At 44.3% G+C, this 21,955-nt stretch overlaps 1 protein-coding gene across 6 annotated transcripts in view; it reads right to left on the bottom strand.

Annotated features, from left to right (window-relative positions):
- MPRIP (myosin phosphatase Rho interacting protein) overlaps nt 1-21,955 on the bottom strand; it is a 312,245-nt gene that overhangs the window by 26,167 nt on the left and 264,123 nt on the right. For 5 of the 6 annotated variants that reach the window (XM_082259996.1, XM_082259997.1, XM_082259998.1 and 2 more), the window contains one exon: nt 15,664-19,113. The exons of the other annotated variant lie outside the window; for it this stretch is intronic. In XM_082259996.1, coding sequence (XP_082116122.1) covers nt 15,664-19,113 — 3,450 coding nt within the window. The remainder of the gene's footprint in view (nt 1-15,663; nt 19,114-21,955) is intronic. 6 annotated transcript variants of the gene reach the window in all.

Raw genomic sequence — 21,955 nt, 5'->3', positions numbered from 1 at the left:
GGGGGCAGTGACGTGTTTCAGACAAATCGCTCCTTCATCAGATCTCCTCATTGCTGATAATCTGCACCTAGAAGCGACTTCTTTCTTCCAGTCTATCAGTTTGCATCTACTCTCAGAAGTGATGCATCAGTGCGCCTCCAGCTATCATTTAGACAGTGAATTACTGCCTAGCAGATGACGGTGAAGCGCCCTATGAAACTTTATCTACAACTGTGGATCCAACACATATCCGTAATAATGTTCCAACAGCCCTGAAGGAGGAGGGGGCAATACCCTCAAAATGTGTAGGCTCAATGTGTACATGTTTGACCTCTAATAAACTATTATATTCTTCATGAATAGCTTCTTCAAGTGATTTAGCAGAAGGAAGCTGAGAAGGGCTAAAAACAAAGCTCGGGATTTCAGTGCAGCTGAGGCAAAGTTGTCAGCTCTGTCCAGGAAGGTAGGAGCTCCCTGGATTTCTGGCAGAGGAGATATTTTTTTGTGCTTGCAAGCATTTTTAACCCCTTCGCACCAACAGTATGCATACTTGTGTCTTCATTGGACTGGGCTTTTTTCTGTGGGGCTGTAGTTATGCGTCTGTCTTTGTGCTGGTAGCACGCCACACAGCACGCTCCCAGCTCAGAGACCCGGTGTTGCGTGAAAAAACCATACCCTCGTCACTTCCGGTGCACCTACGGAGGGTATGGATTTCTCACGGTACTTACACTTGCCGCGATTACATTAAAACAGCTCCATAACTCATCAAACATAAATCATCTCCGCTCCTTCCCCTCTCACTTCCCTGCTCTCGGCTAATAAATATAAAAGCGCATCACGGAGCCGAGATCTCCGTCATTTCAAATTCATACACCCGCCGCCGCTTTTATATTTACTAGCCGACATCAGGGAGGTGACAGGGATAGCAGAGGAGATGATTGATGTTGCAGCCGAACTGTTTTTATGTAACTGCCGCAAGTATAACATTACACACAATACCGTGATTATTTAATTCCCTCCGAGCATGCGCACTCCTCAACTTCACAGCTGTTCAATGGTGTTTTCGGGGCTCTGAGTATGCGCACTGTTACGCTGCTCAGCTGTTTCGGACAGGAAGTGACGAGGGTATGGAAATCGAACGAGGTATGGAATTCTAACGTTACACCGGGTCTCAGCTGGAGCACCAGGTCCTATACTAACGATCAGACATAATAGTACATAGTCCCCTTAAAAGGGTGCCGTCCGCCGTGACTCGTACGCGTAGGCAGGGTACCCTTCGCTAAAGCAAGGCTGGTGCCCCACACAATAATGGCAGCAAGACTGTCATTAAAAATGCAGTGCCCCCACAGCGCTACCCGATCCAAGGAAGGTGCCAAGCTGCCATATGACCCAGCAGACTGCAAGCCGCGGCCTAAATTTTTGTGGGGGCCCAGCGGCAATTGCACGGATCCTCAGCCCGGCAGATGCCTAAAGGAAAAGTGGGGGCTTCAGTTATATGCACTAGGGTCGCCCCCCCCAATGGTGGTGCCTGACACGGCCACATGGCCTAGTAGGCCGCAGACCGCAAAAGACCCACAGAGACCAAAATTTTAGAGGGGCTGGGGGGAAGGGAGGGAAACCCAGGGGTCCGATCATCTCAAGGAGGGACCCACGTCCACCCCAAAACCCTCCAGGGGTAGTGGGGGGGGCAGCTACTTACCACACCAGGAACAGGGTGGGCACCGCTCTGCACAGGACATCGCTTCATCGTAATGTGGGTGCTGTCGACCAGAAGGAAACGCTGTGACTCAGGCCAAAGCCAGTTTGTATGTGTCCTTGCAAAACGTTTAACTCGCAGGCCAGCCCCCGTCCAGTAGGGCTAGCATGGAGCTGCGGTCTTCACGCATTCGCTGGCCGGACTGGGGGGACCCTAAGGATCTATATTATCCAGTTTGTTACCCAGTCTGGCACTTGATTGTAGATCTCACAGGAACAAAATAATAAAAGAGGAAAAAAATTCCATTTAAAATAAAAAGATTGCCAGGACCAGAGATCCCAACAAGGAACTAGGTCCTTACTCCTGACTAGGCAGAAAAAAACCTAAAGCTGAGAGTGGGTGTATATGGGAACTGCCCATAGGCGTAGTCAAGCTTTTTCCTGCCTAGTGTCCTACTCCTATAGGGGGCAGTATAACCCAATGGTTAAGAAGAATCAGGAGCTGTGTCCATCATGAACAAAAGAGAAATGTAAGTTTTACTAACACAAGTCAAAGTTGCAAAATTATGCTTAGACATTAACATTAGATCTACACTTATGCCATGTACACACGGTCAGATAATCGGAAGGAAAAAAAAATTGCTTTCGAATTGATCGCGCGGTAATCTGATCGTTAGTACACAGTTTAAGACAGCCGATCACGACAGTTCGTCCAACAATATTCGAAGGGACAACTACGAAAACCTCTCTCGTACGATAGCCTAGCGAACGACAATCGTTTAATCAATACAGTATGCGTTCGCTAAAAATTGATAGTCAAAGACCACACATGGTCGGAAAAATGAAAATAACCCAGAAGGAGATGTGAGAACGTAAACAATGTTCGAACTGCAAAATATACGACATCTGGGAGTACTTCTGTCGGTCGCGCAGCTTGGACCATGTCCTCTTTTTTTTTTTTTAATTATTATTATTATTAGGGACATTCTGGATAGCTAGTATCCCCAAGATGGCAATTTGAAGTGCTGGGTCCTGCATTCAGTACAGTTCTCCATTTGTACTATGAGAATGAGTGAAAAAAAAGCAAGCGATTAAAAGGGCAGAGAGCAATACACAAAGTTGCACTCTACAATACAAACGGCAATAGCCAAAAGGCGTGGCAGACACAGAGGTCACACGTATATTACATCACTTCCGATGCGTAGCTATGCAAACAGTAAGCTTTTCCAGAATTGTACAGAAAAAAAAAATCATACATTTAGTACGCATTGTTGAATTCGATATTCGTATCATGCAAAAACGCGAACGATAAGTCATCCGATTATCTGCTCATGTGTATGCGGCATTAGGCATGAAGGGGTTAAAGAAATAACACATGGTAAATTATACATATATTAGAGAAATGCACTGAATATTTTTTTGTTTAATTTCGCAATACCTTACAGTCAGAAAAAATAAATAAATGCTAGCCTCATCATCAAGTGACCCATGCCAAAAAAAAAAAAATAGATTTTTGTCTTTCAACTACAGCCCTGAACTTAAGGAAGGCTTCAATAATTAATAATTAATACTTAAACCCACGTATTCATTAAATTTTTATTGTATACTATAAAACGAAAAGTGTCCATCAAGCGTGTCCATCAAGAAAGTTTTGACTGCATACTTGCTGAGTTTCAAGCCCGGTGTGATAAACATCTGATGCTTACCAGAAATATCTAGTCATGTTCAGCTCAAGTATCCACAATCTTTGCTTTCCTAAACCTGACTCTAGCTATGCCATCCAGCGAGAATCATCACTTTTATTTATGATGAAACGGGTAGGATTCTGCCCTTTTTTTCACTCAGAACTGAACATTCTGGCAAGTGCATCCACACATCTTCCCAGACAGTCTGAGTCACCGCGGCCCGGGTCGTAAAGTGCATTAGGGACGTCACTATTATTTTTCCGCAGAATAAACCCAAGATTTCAAAGATAAAAAACAGCTGATGAGGTCTGGGGAGACGGAAAACATAAACGAAGTCTTGGCTCGGAGACGCAGCTCGTGGAGCTGGTAATGGTTTAATGGAAATGGAAATTAACTATTTGTCTTCCAAAATATTTAAAAAGCTTGGCGAACCAATAACTCCTAATATACTACCACTAAAAGGGGTTAGGAGAAATGTCTGTTTCTTCCTTTATTTTTAAGGGGAGAAAATGTTCAGCCAATTCAGAATTTATTTTTTAAACAAATTGGATAGACAGAAATGGAGAATCACAAGCCAGGAGGTCCAATATTTCAGTGGGTATCTTCTAAATATTGATATTTAAAATAGGAACATCAATTCTGGATGAAAATGAAAAAAAAAAAAAAATAACAGTCACGCACCACCAGATTAATTCAGTCCACTACCACATTTTAGGCCTGCGCATGTGCAGTTAAAGGGTTGTGAAAATGAATTGAGCATCAGTCCTGTTATAGTCAGTTGGCATAGAGCTGCACGGAGAAAAGGCTGAAACAGGATTAGTGCCACTGAAAATATTGGCACAAAACTTGTCTTTTGATGTTTTAGACATTAAGCCTCATAAGGAAAAATATTGTGAACAGGGCATGAAAGTTTAGAAAGTCCTGAAGCAGAGGTTCTATGGAAGACTAGGGTTCCCCTAGCAGTGGTATGCAGGCCTGACTCTGCCTGAATTGTTCTGGTACTAATACTTGTCAGAGACACCAATGATCTTTTTAGCTGTCTTCAAGAAGTGCCTCACCAACATAAGGTGGCCCCTCTCCACCGAACACCAACGTAAGGTGGCCCCTCTCCACCGAACACCAATGTAAGGTGGCCCCTCTCCACCGAACACCAACGTGAGGTGGCCCCTCTCTACCGAACACCAACGTAAGGTGGCCCCTCTCCACCGAACACCAACGTAAGGTGGCCCCTCTCCACCGAACACCAACGTAAGGTGGCCCCTCTCCACCAAACACCAACGTAAGGTGGCCCCTCTCCACCAAACACCAACGTAAGGTGGCCCCTCTCCACCGAACACCAACCTTAGGTGGCCCCTCTCCACCGAACACCAATGTAAGGTGGCCCTCTCTCACTGACCACAAATGTAAGCAGGCCCCACTCCACAGACCATCCATGTAAGGTGGCCCTCTCTTACTGACCACCCATATATGGTGGCTCTCTCCACAGATCTTCCATGTAAGGTGGCCCTCTCTTACTGACCCCACCCATATATGGTTGCTCTCTCCACAGATCTTCCATATAAGGTGGCCCCTTTCCACAAGCCACCAATGTGATGGGGCCTTCTCCACCGACCACTAATGCAAGGCGGCCCCTCTCCACTGACCATAATGTCACAACACTACAGTTTTCACTTCTTTTTTGTCATTTAACTTTATAATTACTAAAAAAAAAATTGTCCTTTACAGCTTGGGGTGTTAAAAAAATATCAGTGAATCAAATACATCTAGTATGGTACATTCTTTATTATACTACAACTCGATGATAGCAATCATGAGCTATAGATATAATAATTTTTAGAAGGGTTCCATGAGAAAGTTATTTCAATGGATCCTCTGAGGAAAAAGCTAAAAAAAAAAAAGTCTGGTCTAGCAAAAGGTATTTTCATCTTCTTTAAAAGTACATTTATATTAATATGACACAAAAAGACAGCTTGTGCTTATTAACAAAGACTAGAATCTTGTTAATTTTACATATGGGTGTAAATGGATCAATGTATATGATCAGTGGGTGTTCAAGAGGTTAAAACCTTGTCTCTGAAAATCATGACTGCTTCCCTGCTGCACTCCATCATTGCAAGTCTTGGGGTGAAGTTCTAATTGACTGAAAATCAAGAATAATTGTGGGACGCTAAAACCTGCCATACATGACTCTAATTATGGCCATGGGTGGCCCTGTCAGCACCACCTACCCGGACAAACTTCAACTGAAAAATCAAAGGAGCCAGGCAGAAAATTGTCAGCCAAACAGTGACTGCATCCAATCAGCTGATACTATTTGGTATTTTAAACAATCACAGCTGCCGGGTGTCAGAACACAATAGCCAGCAGGGGAGATCCCTCCAACCACGCTGTTTATCAAGTATGGCTAGCCTTACCAAATTTGCATTAATATTCATAAAACAGGACTACGAAATGCACTCCCACATATACAGATGACCAATAGAAGCTTTTAAAAGTCCAGATGCAAGGTACAAAGATCAAAGTTTGAAACAGCAAGAGAGTAAAAAGTGTGAAAAGTCTTGTCAAAAATATTGAAATTTTTTAGGTAATTGTCACAAAGACTTGTGTATACCCAGTAAGAATACAAGATTACCAAACATTTACGAGGCATGGACCCTATAAATTTCACTTGATGCAACAGGCATTAGAATGGGGTTGAAAGAATGTGTCTGGAGTGTGATTGGACCAATCATAGCCTTTGTCATTTCTGATAAGTCAGCAAGGGGCCAGGCCCTCTATTGTGTAGAAAGCAGTGGATACATACTCTCATCACTCCTTCCAGCTATCTGATGTGAAGTTCATTAACGCTTTAGAACACAGGAAGGGTCTACATTCTCTCCCACTAAACTATACACTAAATTTTCCTTCTACGTGAGAAACTAAACATCTACTCCTCCATATCTCCTAAAGCTATACAATATATTATTCTCAGAAAATCAATCATTTTTGAGCGGATTATTTGACATGAAAAGGAGATAAATGGCTGGAAAAAGTCAGGGAAAAGTTGGCCAGTGACACATGCAAAAGTAAAATTACTTTCCTACTTGCTACAAAAAATAAACATTAACTGAGGGGTTATTTTATTCCCTGTGTTCCCTTGGAGTGCTTTCTAACTGTGGGGGAGGTGCTTTGACTGGGGGAGGGAAGACATGGAACCTAAGTAGGAACACGAGACTCCATTTTCCCCTCTCATAGAACAGGGGTCTGCCTCGTTTACATAGACAGACTGCCGTTTTGCCGCTCACAAGAATGATCGCGGGCTGCCGGTGAACATTGGGTCTGCTGGACCCGCTGATTGGCTCCTGATGTGTCCAATCACAGCAGGAATGGGTCACCGGCAGCGCACGCGCCCCAGACCCAGGGCACAAAACGACATACAGGTATATCATTTCGCGCAGGAGGGTCGCTCAGCCGCAGTATATTTGCGTGGGGTGGTCCAGAACTGGTTAAGCTTGCTGGATGGCACCAAGTAATAACGGATATCCCCGATGAATCTTTGCTGAATCAGAAAAAAAAATTGTGAGCGATAGTGGTGCACTGAAATAAAAATTTTGGTGCTGAAATTGAAAATTCAGGATGCACTTGGCCGAAAACCGAAACGGACGTTTTTAAAAAAAATATATATATATTTTTTTATAAAAAACTATCATATTGGACTTTTTAATTTAGATCATGAATTTCAATAAAAAATAATTTATTGTCAATCATTATCTGCACCTTTTGAAGTGGTGTTAAAAATCCTGCTTGCTGCATTTTTGGTGCACATTTGGCAAACTGCACCAAAAACACACCTTCCCACTGAAATGCATTGAAAACGCAGGAACCTGTGTTGCATTTTTGATGCATTTTTTTGAGTTACATGACCTATGAAAAGCACACCATAAGCAAGTTAAGGTTGCTTCAAAATCGCAGTAAAATTGTGTCAAAATCACAGTAAAAATCGCAGCAAAATCTAGATGTAAACACTGCTGCTGGTTTTTTTTTTTGTTTTTTTTTTTTAGAAAGCCTGAGATTGATTTTTTTTTTTTTTTTTTTTTAATCCCAAACTTTCCAGCCTAAAGGAGAGATGATGTGTCCTCCATAAAGAGGTCCTGTCATGTTTACATTTCTTGTAATAGAAATAAAAGTGATCAAAAAGTAAACCATTTAAGAAAAAGAGTAAAAATAAAAAAATATGCATAAAATAAAATAAAAAAATTTACATATGCCGGCGCAACTCAAGTATGCTCTTGCTTCTGTGTGCTCACACACAGAAGCAAGCGCATACTTAGGTTGTGCCTGCATATGTAAAGGACCTTCAAACCACACATGTGAGGCATCGCCGCGAACATTAGAATGATAGCAATATTTCTGGCAGTAGACCTCCTCTGTAACTCTAAACTGGTAACCTGTAAAAAATGGTAAAGCGTAGCCTATGGAAATTTCTAAGTACCGAAGTTTGGCACCATACCAGGAGTGTGCTCAATTTTAAAGCATGACGTTGGGTATCTATTTACTCGGCGTAACATCATCTTCCACATTAAAAAAAAAAAAAAAAAAAAAAATCAGGCTAACTTTAGTGTTTTTTTTTTTTTTAAATTCATGAAAGTGTTTTTTTTTTCCAAAAAAATCACGTTCGAAAAATTGTTGTGCAAAAACCGTGTGACAGAAAAAGTTGCAACAACCCTCATTTTATTTCTTAGGGTCTCTGCTAAAAAATATTTATAATGTTTGGGGGGTTCCGCGTAATTTTCTAGCAAAAACAAAAAAAAAAATGGATTTTTGTCTTAAAATCCTTTTCTTTGATGTTCATTGACGAACATAGGTTCATATCTTACTTGACCATTGGGTTATGCTGCCCCCTACAAAAAAAAATGGACTACGGCTCTAGGGCAGTCCTAGGGGGTATACTCCCACTTCCTGCTATAGGATCTCTGTTTAGTAACAAGCAGTGTCAGAAGAATACATAACCCAACTCCACAGGGGTGGGTGCTGTGTCTGTCAATGAACATCAGAGAAAAAGATTCTACGGTAAGACAAAAATCCAGTTTTCTCTTTTGTGCATTGACAGACACAGCTTCATATCTTCATTGACCTTGGGACATCCCAAAGCAGTGTCATCATGAGGGGTGGGAAAACACAGCAAAAAAAAAACTGAATTCCCAAAAGGGCTAAACGTAGCCAACCATGTAACCAAAGAGCTCAACCATGAACAACTGGAGCTCACCTACCAGGAAAAAAACACACCCTCAAGAGGTCGTAGCCTCTGCAACAGCGGCCTGTAAAACACTGCGGCCAAAAGCAGCATCCGCAGAGGCCAGGAAATTCACCTTCTAAAACTTTGTGAATGTGTGCACAGACGACCAGGTGGCCACCTTGCAAACCTGGACCACTGACATCTGATGACGGAAGGCCCAGGAGGCACTAAGCACCCTCGTAGAATGCGCTTAACAGGGAAACGAGGAAACTGACCCTTGATGGAATAGGCCTGCACCACCGTCTGCCTGATCCATCTGGAAATGGTCGCAGCAGATGCAGCCTGCCCCTTACAAGAACAATCCGTAAGGACAAATAAGGAATCTGATTTGTGAATTGACTCAGTTGCTGCCAAGTAAACCCTGATGGCCCGAACCACATCCAGGGAATGCAAGGCAATTTTGTTTGGATGTTTTGGCTTAGGACACAATGAAGGTAACACAATGTCCTAATTCAAATTGAAACCTGAGATGAACAAAATGACAGGGATGGAGAACCACTTTGTCCCTGTGAACCACCAAGTAAGATGACCAACAGAACAACGCAGCCAGTTCTGAAACCCTGCTTGCAGAAGTAATAGCCACCTTCTGTGATAGAGTAGGCAGAGGAACCTCACAAATATTTTCAAACTGCGGTTTTTGAAGAACCAACAGCACCAGATTAAAATCCCACGGAGGTACCGGGGACCTTACCGGAGGAGCCAAATGGCGAACCCACTGCAAAAAGGTGTGCACCAAGGAATTTGTGGCCAACAGGCTGAAATCTGGATCTTGATGGTGCCCAGAGCCAAACGCTAATCTACACCACTTTGTAGAAAATCCAGCAGACGTGATAGCGAAAAAGAACGGGGGGAAACCCTTCGAGACTCACACCAAGTTCTTGTACGCCTTCTAAACTCAATGGTAAATCCCCAGAGAAGTAGATTTTCTAGCTCGAAACAGAGTAGGAATCACCGAATCAGACAACCCTCTGTGCTTCAGTACCTGGCTTTCAATAACCAGGCCGTTAAAGCCGGCGACTGTAAAGCAGGATGGAAGATCGGTCCTCGAGTCAAACGATCTTGCCTTAGAGGGAGCCGCAAAGGAGCATCTGCGACCAGTCTTATCAGGCCCGCGTACCAGGACCGTCAAGGCCAGTCCGGGGCCACCAGAATAACTGAAATCCCTTCTGCCTAGATTCTGCGCAGAAGTCTCGGCAGAAGCTGTAACAGAGGAAAGGCATATATGAGAAGATACTGGCCCCAAGGGGCCACCAGAGCATCTGCGGTGTCTGCCAGAGGATCTCGAGACCTTGCCACAAACCTCTGAATCTTCTGGTTGAGGGGAGAAGCAAGTAGGTGCACATTGGGAGTCCCTCACTGGAGATCCAGTTGTTGAAACCACTCTGGGTGAAGATACCATTCGCCCGGACTCTGAGCCTGCCGACTGAGGTAGTCTGCCAGCCAATTTTCCACTCCTGTAATGTGCACAGCAGAGAGGGCTGGAACATATAGTTCTGCCCACTTTAGAATGCTGGCCATTTCTTTGGCCACAAGAGCACTCTTTGTGCCCCCTTAATGATTGACATATGCCACAGCAGTCGCGTTGTCTGATTGAATTCTTACCGGACACCCCTGCAGACGATCCATCCACTGAGACAGGCAATGCCTGATCGCCCGAATTTCCAGGATATTGATCGGCAGGCTGAACTCCTCCTCTCGAGACCAAACTCCCTGGGCCGATTTCGTGCCCAAGACACCTCCCCACCCAGACAGACTGCGTCCGTGGAAACCACCGTGCAGTACAGGGGAAGAAAGGACTTTCCGAGCCAAAGCGCCAGGGAACAGAGCCACCACAGCAAGGATTCCCTCGTACTCCAGCCCAACAGGAACAGATTGTCCAGCGAGGATTCTTGTTCCATTTGGCCAAAATCTCCTTTTGCAGAGGTCTAGTATGAAACTGAGCAAACTGAACCGCCTCGAAGGTGGAGACCATCAAACCCAGCACTTCCATGCAAGTCCTGAGAGATGACCAGCAGTTAGATAACAGGAGCCTAACTGCATGCTGCAACTTCAGCAGTTTTGTTTCTGGAAGGAACACCCAAGCCAGGGCTGAGTCCAGAGTCAGGCCCAGGTAGTCCAATCTGCTGGATGGAGTCAGCTGATTTTTGAAAATTCAGCATCCAGCCGAACTCTTGCAGAGCTTGCATAGTGATGTCCAAATCATTCCGTAGGACAGAAGGGGATCGTCCAGGTACCCCAGTACAGCGATTCCCCCTCTGCCTGAGCAAGGCTAACACACTTTTGTGAACACCGGAGGAGCTGACGCGAGACCAAAGGGTAACGCCACAAATTGATAGTGCTCCCCACCTACGGCAAAGCAAAGAAAACGTTGGTGCCCGGCGTATATTGGGATATGAAGGTAAGCGTCCTTGATATTGATAGAGGCCAGAAAATCCCTTTGAAGAAGGGATGCCACTACTGTGCGAATGGACTCCATTCTTAATTTCTGAACTTGCACAAAGTGGTTCAGGGCCTTGAGGTCCAAGATTGGACTGACCTTGCCTTCCTTCCTGGGAACAGTAAATAGGTTTGAATAAAACCCCTAAAAACGTTCTGACTCTGGAACTGGTACAATGACTCCTTGTGAGAGCAAATCCTAAACCGCCCCGAGAAGTTCCTGTAGCCGATCCGGGGACAGGCGCAGGTTGGAAGGACAGAACCTTGCCCGAGGCACGGACCAAAACTCGATCTTGTAACCAGACCGGATCAACTCATGGATCCATTTATCTTGAATGAAGGAGGTCCATGGGTCCGGAAAGAAGCTAAGACGTTCCCCCCACCCCATGTACGGGTGAGGGCGCCCCTTCAGGCAGAGGAGGACTTGTCTGCAAGGCCAGTGGAACCCGCTTTTGATTTACCAACGCAGGGGCTCTTGGAACCTCCTGAGAATGTATGGGAGAATTTAGAACCCTTGTCCTGCCACCCCGCGGGACAAAATGGGCGCTTGTGGGCTGAGAAGACAGGACCACGTTTGCGGCAAAGGTTTCTGCTTTTTGTGATCTGCGGAAGTAGGGTGCTTTTATGATCTCCTCCATAGAAGCTCCAAACAAACGATCCCCCCACAATGGGAAGATCTGTCCACACCATTTTGGAAGCCTGGTCTGCACACCAGAAATTCAGCCAAACCATTCGGCGATGGGTCACTGCAGTCACAGATGCCCTGCAGGCTAATGGGGCCACATCCAGAGAGGCATCACAGATATACTGTAGCCACTTGTTTTCGCCAATTCTGCCAGCTCAGGGGAATGCTGAACCCCTTACAAATCCTGGCGCAGAAGCTTTGCCCATTCTGTGAAGGTCTGAGAGACCAAGGTAATGGCGAACACCTGCCTCAAAATTGAACCTACCACAGTGAAAAGATGGTGGACCAGCGATTCAGTCTTCCTGTCTACAGGGTATTTAAAGGACAGAGCGTCTTCCACTGGTAGCAGAGTGACCTTATTTAATCTGGAAACCTGAGAATCCACCACCAGTGGGACTGTCAGTTTCTTTAAAAAGGGACTCCTCAAAAGGATACCTCCTAGCTAAATGCTTAGGTATCCCAACCCACTGACTATCGACAATTTTGTTGAAATAGGCGGGAAAGGGGGGAATACCTTAGTCGCTTTGGAAGGTCTGCAGGTACCAAACTGCACGGGCATAGCTGATGCTGCATTAGCCGCGTCCTCCATTTTCAGAGTTTCCCCGCTCCGATACAATCAGTGCCTCCACAAGCGCTTTCTCTTGCGCAGATGTAGTGGAAGAGGACTCATCCTCACTGTCTGAGCACTTAAAGTGCGTGGACGAAGACCCCATGGGTTGACTCAAATCCAAGCCTCAGAACCTGAAGACGCAGAGGAAGCAGGTGAAGGCAGAGGGTGCTTTTTACCATGTCTCTTTTGAAGAGCCATATCCACTTTTGACACCAATGACTGCCCTCATGGCATGCCACGGCAGGCTGAGACCCAGAGGGCCCCGCAGCCTCAGAGTGGGTCAGTTGGTGACACATGCTCTGGGGGCTCCATAGTAACCTGGGGACCACCAGCAGTGTTTGCACAAAAAAGCTAAGAAAACGCTGTGAAAACCAACCACAGCAGTAACGATGGCACTACAGTTCCCAGGGCACCAAACAGCGCTGCTATAGCAGGAGGAGGAAGGAATTATAGCCCCAGGGACTCACCACCACCGCTTTAGTAGGGGGAAAGAAAGCGCCAACCTGCTTGTTCCACGCCGGTTAGTGAGGAAGAGAAAACGGTCCTACCACTGCTAGAGGCCCACCACCAAGCACTGCTTCTATAGGCTACAAGAAAATGCCCGCCCATAGACTTTAATAGGAAACTACTAAAACTTGGCTGCCGGGCTACACAGACATGGCCACTGAGCTCCCATGAGCAGCTATGGGTAAATGGCGGCGCCATGCGGCGAGCGTGTGACTCCCTGGACCCCAGGGACCCATCAGGTAGGTCATCCAGCAAGGGGGGACCTAGCTAGGGACCCCCCTCCAGCCACAGTTCTTACACACCCCACACTCATCAGCTTAGCCACCGCAGCCATGGGGGCTGGGGGAGTAGCTAGAGCAGGTGAACCTACTAATTAGGAAAGGGTGCCATTAGGGTAGGAAGGGCACATGAGGGGCTGACCAACCTTGGGAGGGGCCCGTGTCCATCCCGATTTTCCTGAGGAGAGGGGGAACACTACTCACCACACCTTCGGAACCGGGCAGGCACCACTCCGGGCAGATCACCTCCCCATCTTAGAATGGGGGGGTGCTGCGGGCCAGATATATGCTACGACCCGGTTGTGTGCGCCCTCGAGAGGCGTTTCCTCGCCGGCCAGCCCCCGTCCAGTGGGGCTATGTCGTGACCGACCTAGCACAGAGCTGCGGTCTGCACACGCTCGCTGGCCAAACTGGGGAGACCGTAAGGATCTAGGATATCTAGTGCGTCACGCAGTCCGACAGTTGATTGTAGTTCTCACTGAAACAGACTTGATTGTAGAAAGAAAAACAGCCAAAAGGAAAAAAGTTCAGTTTAAAAAGGAAAAAAAAGATACTAGGACCTAGATCCCAGCAAGGAGCTAGGTCCTTACTCCTGACTAGGCCGGAAAAAACGGAGATCCTATACCAGGAAGGGGGAGTATACCCCCTAGGACTGCCCTTGAGGCGTAGTAAATTTTTTTCCCGCCTAGTATTCTACTCCTGTAGGGGGAAGCATAACCCAACAGTCAATAAAGATATGAAGCCGTGTCTGTCGCGAAAGGGAAATTATGATTTTTACATGTAGCAGAGAAGTGTCAGAATTGGCTTGGAAGGCAAGTGGTTAAAAACCATGTGCATCTTTACAACAGAATTTTGAATTCTTTTCTTCAAGTGTACCTGTCACTGATATATAGGAAGCCAACAGTTTAGCGATTTACTAGGATTAATATAATTTGTCTGTACTACAGTACAACTGACATCTAACACAGGGGTGCTCAACCTTTTGAAGAGCGAGGGCCAACTTAAAGCGGAGTTCCAGCCTCACACACTCACCTGTCCAACGGTCCAGCAATGCGGCCGCCTGAAGCCTCGTTCTTCTTCTCTGCGGCGCCAGCATCACTGGTGTGGGCACCCGGCTGTGACAGTTTGCGGCTTCACAGCCGGGTATGCACAGCGCATGCGCGAGTTGCGCTACGCGCCGTGATTGGCCGGCAATCTTCTGGGACCTCTGACATGTCCCAGAAGATTGCAGGGAGGGAGGGGGAGAGGAGAACTTCCGCTCAGGGCGCCGCGGCGCTCCGAGCGAAAGTGGGAGTGGGTACCTGTCAAAACTAGGTAACCGCTCCCCCCCCCCCCCCCAAAAAAAAAAAATGACATGCCAAATGTGGCATGTCAGGGGGTTAGAACCACCTAAAGCGGAAGTTCCATTTTTGGGTGGAACTCCGCTTTAAGTGATTTGGTAACCGGTCACAGGCCATAATTAACAGTTATCTTTTACCAACCTCCAAACTGCAAATGTAAACAAGCCCTTACTGTCCTGAGCCCCCTATAAGGCTGCTTTCACACTGATGTGCTGCAGCTGTACCTGTCCCAGACTGAGTGCGCTCGGTATCACTCCACCTCAGACAGGAGCAGGAACAATATAGAGGAAGCATTGGTTAATTCAGCTCCTGTTCCCTCTGCAGCTGCTTGCTTCCTCTAGCGCTGTCTCAATCCACAACACTGATGCCCTTAGAAGGCGGGTTGGCAATCCGTGATCTAAGCTGCCGACTCGCCATCCCACAGCAGGAGGTCGCGGGCCACCGGTTGGGCACCCCTTGGTCTAACATAATAGGTTAAAGAAATACCCTTCTGAACAAACTGTCACTTTGTTTGCAGGTCTTATCCTGTTTCGCATTCTATTTTTCATGCAATTTTGAGACAGATCTGTGATTTGTATTCAATTTGCTTGCTAAATGAGTTGCAGAGAACGCTCTATGGAGAGCTATTGAACAAAATAAATAAGAAAAAATGAATTTAAAAATCTGCACATTTAAAAAGTGCTCCTTGGAATTATAAGTTCCAAAAATGAATTTTATTGCTACATAAGTGTTAGCAGTTGTGGCACAACAGAGAAAAGAGGCGGACAGTCGTTATTTGGCTGCATTATCAAAGCAAAACAATTGTCACTTTGGTTGCAAAATAGAGCCAAGATTAATGATAACCTATCTGCAAGCAAAAGGCACATGCAAACTACAGATCTGAAACACATTTGCGTTAATAAAACTTTCCTATTTTGCCTCTGTATTTTTATATATTAGGGCATGTACTAGGCATTTTGTCCAAAAAAGGATACAAAAATCAGAATATTGCCTAGAAATGTACTCAAGCATTCAGTTATCCTATCAATAAAAAATGTGGGGGTTCTACTTCGATACTTGGTACTGCGTATAAAGAAAACATACGAGCTTGAAGACAGGTCACAAAGGCACATGTAAAATTTAACAGAAAATAGACTTAAAAAGGATTAAGATAGTATTGTACTTGGACAGGACCTTCAAATTTTCAAAGTCAGCCTGGTATTTCTCTTTTATTGAAGACGTGTTTTCTTCAGGATTTTTCTGTTCAAGCTCTTCCCGCATCAGGTTCATCTTAGCTTCCAGTTCTAGAACACGCCCTCGAAGAATTGTCATGGAGTCTGTGTGGCTTAGTGCGCCATCAACTTCAATTGTGAGAAAAGTGGAGTCTCCAGCTGATTGTGTATACGAGTGCTCTTTCTGATAACTGTCCAGCGTATCTTGCAGCTGGTGGATACTACGAGTATATTGTTCCTCCATAGTTCTTATTTCATTTTGGTGGAAAACTTGAAGCTCTTGAATCTGGTCTTGGAACTGCTGCTCTACATTTCTTAATTGTTCTCTGTGAAACCGCTCTACTTTTTCCATCTCCTGTTCAGAAGAATGCAGTTTCGCCGCAATGTCAGCATGCTCTGCTTTCAGGAGTCTCTCCCTTTCTGCCCACCGTTCCGCAAGGTTCTGGATCTCCTTCTTGTAATTAATGTCAAGCTGTGACAAGGTATCTTTGAATTTAGCTTCAGCTTCCACTATCAACCTCTCTGTGTCCTTGGCTTGAGCAGTTACAGTGTTAGACATGGTCTTTTCTCTTTCCAGGACATCAGACAGCTCACTTTCTTTTTTCTGTAGTATCTCTTGGTACTGTTGATGGACTTTGGCCAAGGCTTCCGAATGAATGTGACACAGAGCCTCCCTGCTCCTTGTGGCCTCCCTTTCATATTCAAGACGTGTTTTACATGCAATATAACACAACTGAGCTTGCACAACAGCATCCTGTACAAGAATCGGTGGCAAGTTACATGTCTGAATACAGCTAGAGAGCTGCTGGGTAGTTTGCATAAGGTCTTTTACCGCTACTTCAAAATCAGCCTGTGGCATAGACATGAGGGCAGAAGAAATTCTCCTCAGTTGTTCTGCATTTTCCTTTAAACAGCGAGAAAGATATTCTTGAAAAGTTAGGTCTGAGTTTTTAGAACTGCATGGTTCAGGGACAACACTGAGTTCAGCCTTGGCTTCTTGAAGACCAAGTTCATTTGGCCTAATGCACTCACAGTATGCCTTTGTCTTATGAATGGCCAAGTTAAGCTCAGCTTTAAGTACTGTATTATCGGCCAGCGTTTGGGACAAGTCTGAATAAGAACTTAATGTGGGCTCCTCAGGAGCCAGTTGCTGTGTATTTCCCACAATAACTCTTCCAAGCTTATCTACCCTATCCCAAAAATCTCTCTCTAGCCTCACTTTTTTAGCAAACATTTCAACCAGAAAAATGTCGGTAGTCATTTCAGCACTGTGTACAGAATCATGCACAGACTGGTCAGACATGTTTTTAAACGATTCTGCCATTCTACATATTAAGTTTTCTTGAAAACGAATTCTTTCTAAAACCATTTGAACGAGATCTTCACAAGGCGCTTCCGAGGAGGAATCACTATTATCACAGGCAAAATCTGAACAGCCAGCTTTGGAAGATTGACTTATAAAACTTTGTTCTAAAGAATGAATTGTGTTTGACAAAGATGTCCGAAGTCTGCAAAGCATGGAAGAGTTTAACTGCACAGTATCTACATTATGTAGTTCTTTAAGCATATTCTGACATGCCTCCAAGCAGCAAAAACATTCTTTTTTAACTTTTTTGAGGTACCCATTATGCTTCTCCCTCTCTAGTTCTTCTATCTGCATAGCCATAGAATTAACCTGAGTAATGCTAGACTGAAGTTGTTCTTTAAGACTGGCCTCAGCCTTTGCCCATTGATTGTGAAGTCCCAATAAGGTTTCCTGATGATTACTTTTCTCATTTTCCAGTTGAAGAGTAACATCCTTCAGTTTTTCCTCTGTTATGTAAAGTTTGGTCTCTAGAGAGCGGATGATAGACATAAAGCTTTCTACATCACTAGCCACCAAAGGCTGGTACTGCGAAGAAACCTCAGGAGTGCTTTCTTCAGAAACCGACTGCTCCTGGCTCATGTCAGAGGATGTGCTACTTGTCCAAGTCTTATCAGAAGAGTCGGCATGAGCGTACTTCTGGCACTGGATGCTGGAGAACCGTATTCTTTGTCTTTTGGCTCCTATGTCCTGTTCTTTTCCAAAGCACACATTTTGGTCCACTTTGAATATTTTTGACTGTAGCCCCTCTTGCCCAACTTCCATGTCACTGTCTCTTCTAGCCAATTCACCAAATACATCTCCACCTTCAGCTTGAAGGCTCTGCTCCAACTCAGCAATACGTCGCTTTGCAGATTCCAACTGGATGTAAACATTCTCTATTTCTTTTGCTTGAGGCTCAGAATTCAAATTGTAAAGGGTTTTCAAGGTTTCTTCCTTAGCTTTTAGTTTTGTTTCAGTTTCTTCCAAACTGCTCCCCAAAGCTGCCATTTTAATAATGGCTTCATTAATATCTTGGTCTTTCTTTTCTAAGACCTTTCGCTGTGCTTCACAGACATTGTACATTTCTTCATCCTTTACCCTGAGACACTCTTGGACCTTTAAAAGCTCGGTTCTCGATTCCTCCAATAAATTTCTCAGCTGGCTGCATTCTGTCTCTTGCAGCATAAGCCTGGCTTCTAAGCTTGAAATATCAGAAAAAACTGACTGATGAGCTATTTCTTCAAAAGCTGACTTAAGCTGATCCCGTTCCCCCTCTAGCTCTTTAATGTGTTCTTCAAGCCTGTGAATAGTATTCTCTCTTTCTGCCAATTGTTCTTCAAGGTGGTGAACTAAAATGCTGGCCTCTGTATTGGCATTCAGCTTCTCTTTCTGTAAAACCTCCATCAGCTGTTCCTTCTCCTGCAACATATTCTCATATTCTTCGAGTCGATCTTCTGTCTCTTTTAGACTGAGTATCAATTGCTGTTTTTCTTTCTCATAACTACCAAGCACTTCCTCATAATTCATCTGAAGCCGTTCTTCAATAAGCATACGAGTTTTTTCACTGGTTTCCAGCTGAGCTTGCAAACCCACAAGTTTGTCTTGCAGCCTTTGGGACCCCTTTTGGTAGTCCTTTTGCAAGGCTTGCTCCATTTCAAGCTCCCGTAGTTTCTGACTTTTCTGCAAAAGCGAAGATTCTACTTCTTTCAACTTTTGCTGGCTGGCTTTAAGCTGGAAGCCAAGTGCAATCTCACTGTTCTTCCACTCTTCCTGCATTTCTTCGATCCTCTCCTTCTCCAGTTTCAAATCTCCTTTTAGTTTAGCCAAAGCTTGCTCTTTAATGGATAGCTCAGCTGAAGCACTGTTGAGTCGGGCCTGCAAACTCAATATTTCGGCCTCATGATGCCTGATGGTGTCCCTTGCTTCGCCATAGCTATGCTTAAGATTTTGTAGCTGATGACTGAGCACCTCCTGACGTTTATATTGTGCCTCCAGTTCGCTCTGAAGGTCCTCGTTGACTTTATGGAGCCTCTGCCAAGCTTCTGACGAGGGATCTGCCAACTCATTCTTAAAGAAATTGATTAAACACTAACATTAGTAACACTCTCATCTGACAAGGCTGAGTGTCACACCTCTGGACAAGCTGGACCATAACAAAACTTCTTGTCTCTTATTGCTGCTACCTAATTTCTTAGATGGAGGCATACAATTTGGAGGCTGGTTCAAATCATCTAGAGATTGTTTTGTAGGAAAACAAAACAAAGGATAGGGTAAAAAAATAAAAAAAATCAGGAGAATCTACAGGAAGGGGGTGAAAAATCAATCTAAAATCTAAGAACAACCAGTGACAAAGAGCAAAGGGAGGCGGCAGCAGAGTAGAGACGTCATTGTTCAAGATTGTTTTCCAAAACAAAACAATTTTTTGGGCAAAATCAAACACCGGGATGAGTTTAAAGGAAGAGAAGGTCCTCCTAAAGAGCATGCAAGGAGGGGAAAACACAAAATAGTTTTGATTTACCTTCTGTTAGAAGAATTTCTACTGTATGCAAAAAGATTAGTTTATCACATACAAACAGCAAATAAAGGTAAAGCACTAATATAAAAAAATGCAGCAAAATAGGAGAATAAAAGAAAAACGCAAAAGTAATAAAACATAATACAGAGCTTTGGGCATGCAATAAAGTCACAACAAGCATGCAGACAAAGGAATTAATCGGAAGAGACGGACCAGAGCAGAGCCAGAAGCTGAAGAATTTAGCCTGAACTGCTGAAACCTTTTTAAACGCTGGTAGGAAAAGCCCACAGATGTGACACTCAGTGAAATATTAGATGTACACCATGCTAAAAATGACACCATGCAACATAAGCCACCAAGATGTGTTAGTGAGAAGACCCTTCACCCTAATTATAGGCGCTCAGTGAAGAGAGATGAGATTTTATTTGTTGTTTAGGTTTGTTGCGAAAAAAGAAAAGTCCTAGAGAAAGCAAAATCTCCTTCTAAAGGTCTTAAATCTACATTGAGATAACATGAAACATACCAAGACTTAGGCGGTAGCATTCAGCTTGCCTTTAGCTTTAAGCTGTACAAAAAACACAAACTACAGACCCATCAATAGGGCCAGCTGTCTAATTTTGAAATTCTACAAACAAGTGGTAAAAACCATTAAGACGATGTCAAATTTCCAAACACCATGGACAAAACGGGAAGTTATGGAGCGGGCAAATGTTTGGCAGCGTCAAGATTACCTACTACCTTGTATAAAGCGAAGACAGCAACTTTGTTGGCTAGATAACACTTTAGCCTTTCCAGAACCAAGGTGCACTGTACATAGAAAGGTCTCAACATAATCACAAGAGCAAAAGATGCAGAGCGTCAAGTGAAGAGTCAAAAAAATTTCTACATTTTTTTATTCCCCGTCTTGGCACATTTAAAAAAAAAAAAGTGATACAAACTCCAAACTTCTTATGACGCTACACTTGGTGCTCTTCATCTTTTACGCTTATATCATACCCAAGGCTGTGCAGACTAACTGATGGGACCAAGAGCAGCCTAAACCAAATCCCTAATAATCTCAGTTGGATCAATAAAGTTTGTAATAACTAACCCCAATCCAGCACACAAACATACAAAGTGGCTGCCATCGCTTACTTTAGGCAACAGGTACAATTTAAAATACTGGAAATGTACAGTCAAGGCCAAAAGTAATGGTTTTCCTCCACCCTTTCGCCACAGAATTCCAATTTGTCATAAAATAACTTGCGAATCCCGGATACTGCTCTATGATTTTGTCTCTCTCCCCCCTTGAGTTCCATCACCTCTTCACAGGGTCAGCATTTAAAAGCAGCATGAGGCTTCACTATTTTTGATTTGCCATGAAAAAGCTTGAAACTGACACAAGGTAATGACACCTACCATCTTTACACATAGTCCACAGAGCAGACACTTTGCTTTTGCTTTAATACTTAAATTACCCTTGTAAAAAAAGAGAGAACTGCAGCAACTTAAAGCGGTAGTAAACTGAAGTTGAGGAAAAAAATAACCTGCAAGGCAATGACATAATGTGCTAGTATGCATCCACATACACACATCACATTATGGGAGACTTACCTCAAAAGGAAGCCCTCTCCAGCGCCGCACTGTCACTGCTGAGAGGGCTTCCATTTTCCCGGGCTTTGGCTACATGAGTGGCCAGGGAAGCGATGACATCACTCCTGCGCATGCCTGCAAGAGCAGCTGTTTGCAGTATGGGCTCTGAAGTGACATTACCGTCTGCATGCACTCTGCATGTCTCCTAAACAGAGCAAGGTTAGGAGATACTGGCAATACCTACAGGTAAGCCTTTATTATAGGCTTACCTGTAGGTACAATTGGCAGAACAGAGTTTACTACCACAATTATAGGTATCCCCTCTGGAAGATATTATTACAGGTTTAAGTGATCCCTTAAACAGACTATTCTTTTTAATTAGTATCACAGGTGTCTTTAACTTCACGAGTCACTGGGAATGGATAAAAGTACTTACTTAGGTGTTAAATTGACCCCATATTGAACAGAAGGGTAATATGGTGGAGAAATAACCAAGGTAAAAAACATCAAAACTGATCCTAAATGACCTCCGAAGTAAAAAAAAAAAAATCAAGTCTTAGAACACCAAAAAAGCCAGAAAAGTTAACAAGCCACAGTCCTCCTGGTAGTATGTCCTTTGGACATACGAGACAGCCTTGGAGCTTTTGGTCAAGTCACAGCAGAAACACATCGTTATTAGAGAACATCATCCCCACTGTGAAACATGAAGGAGCTACTAGTTTATAGAGTTGCTTTGCCGCCTCTAGAACTGGGTGCCTTGAATCTGTGCAGGGCATAATGAAATCAAAAGATTATGTAGGAATTCTGAAGTGATACACAGTA

Source organism: Pelophylax lessonae (genome assembly GCF_965119305.1).
Source record: "Pelophylax lessonae genome assembly, chromosome: 6".
Classification (NCBI taxonomy): Eukaryota; Metazoa; Chordata; class Amphibia; order Anura; family Ranidae; genus Pelophylax; species Pelophylax lessonae.
The sequence above is the reverse complement of the archived record's forward strand: the minus strand, read 5'-3'. Positions and strand labels throughout refer to the sequence as shown.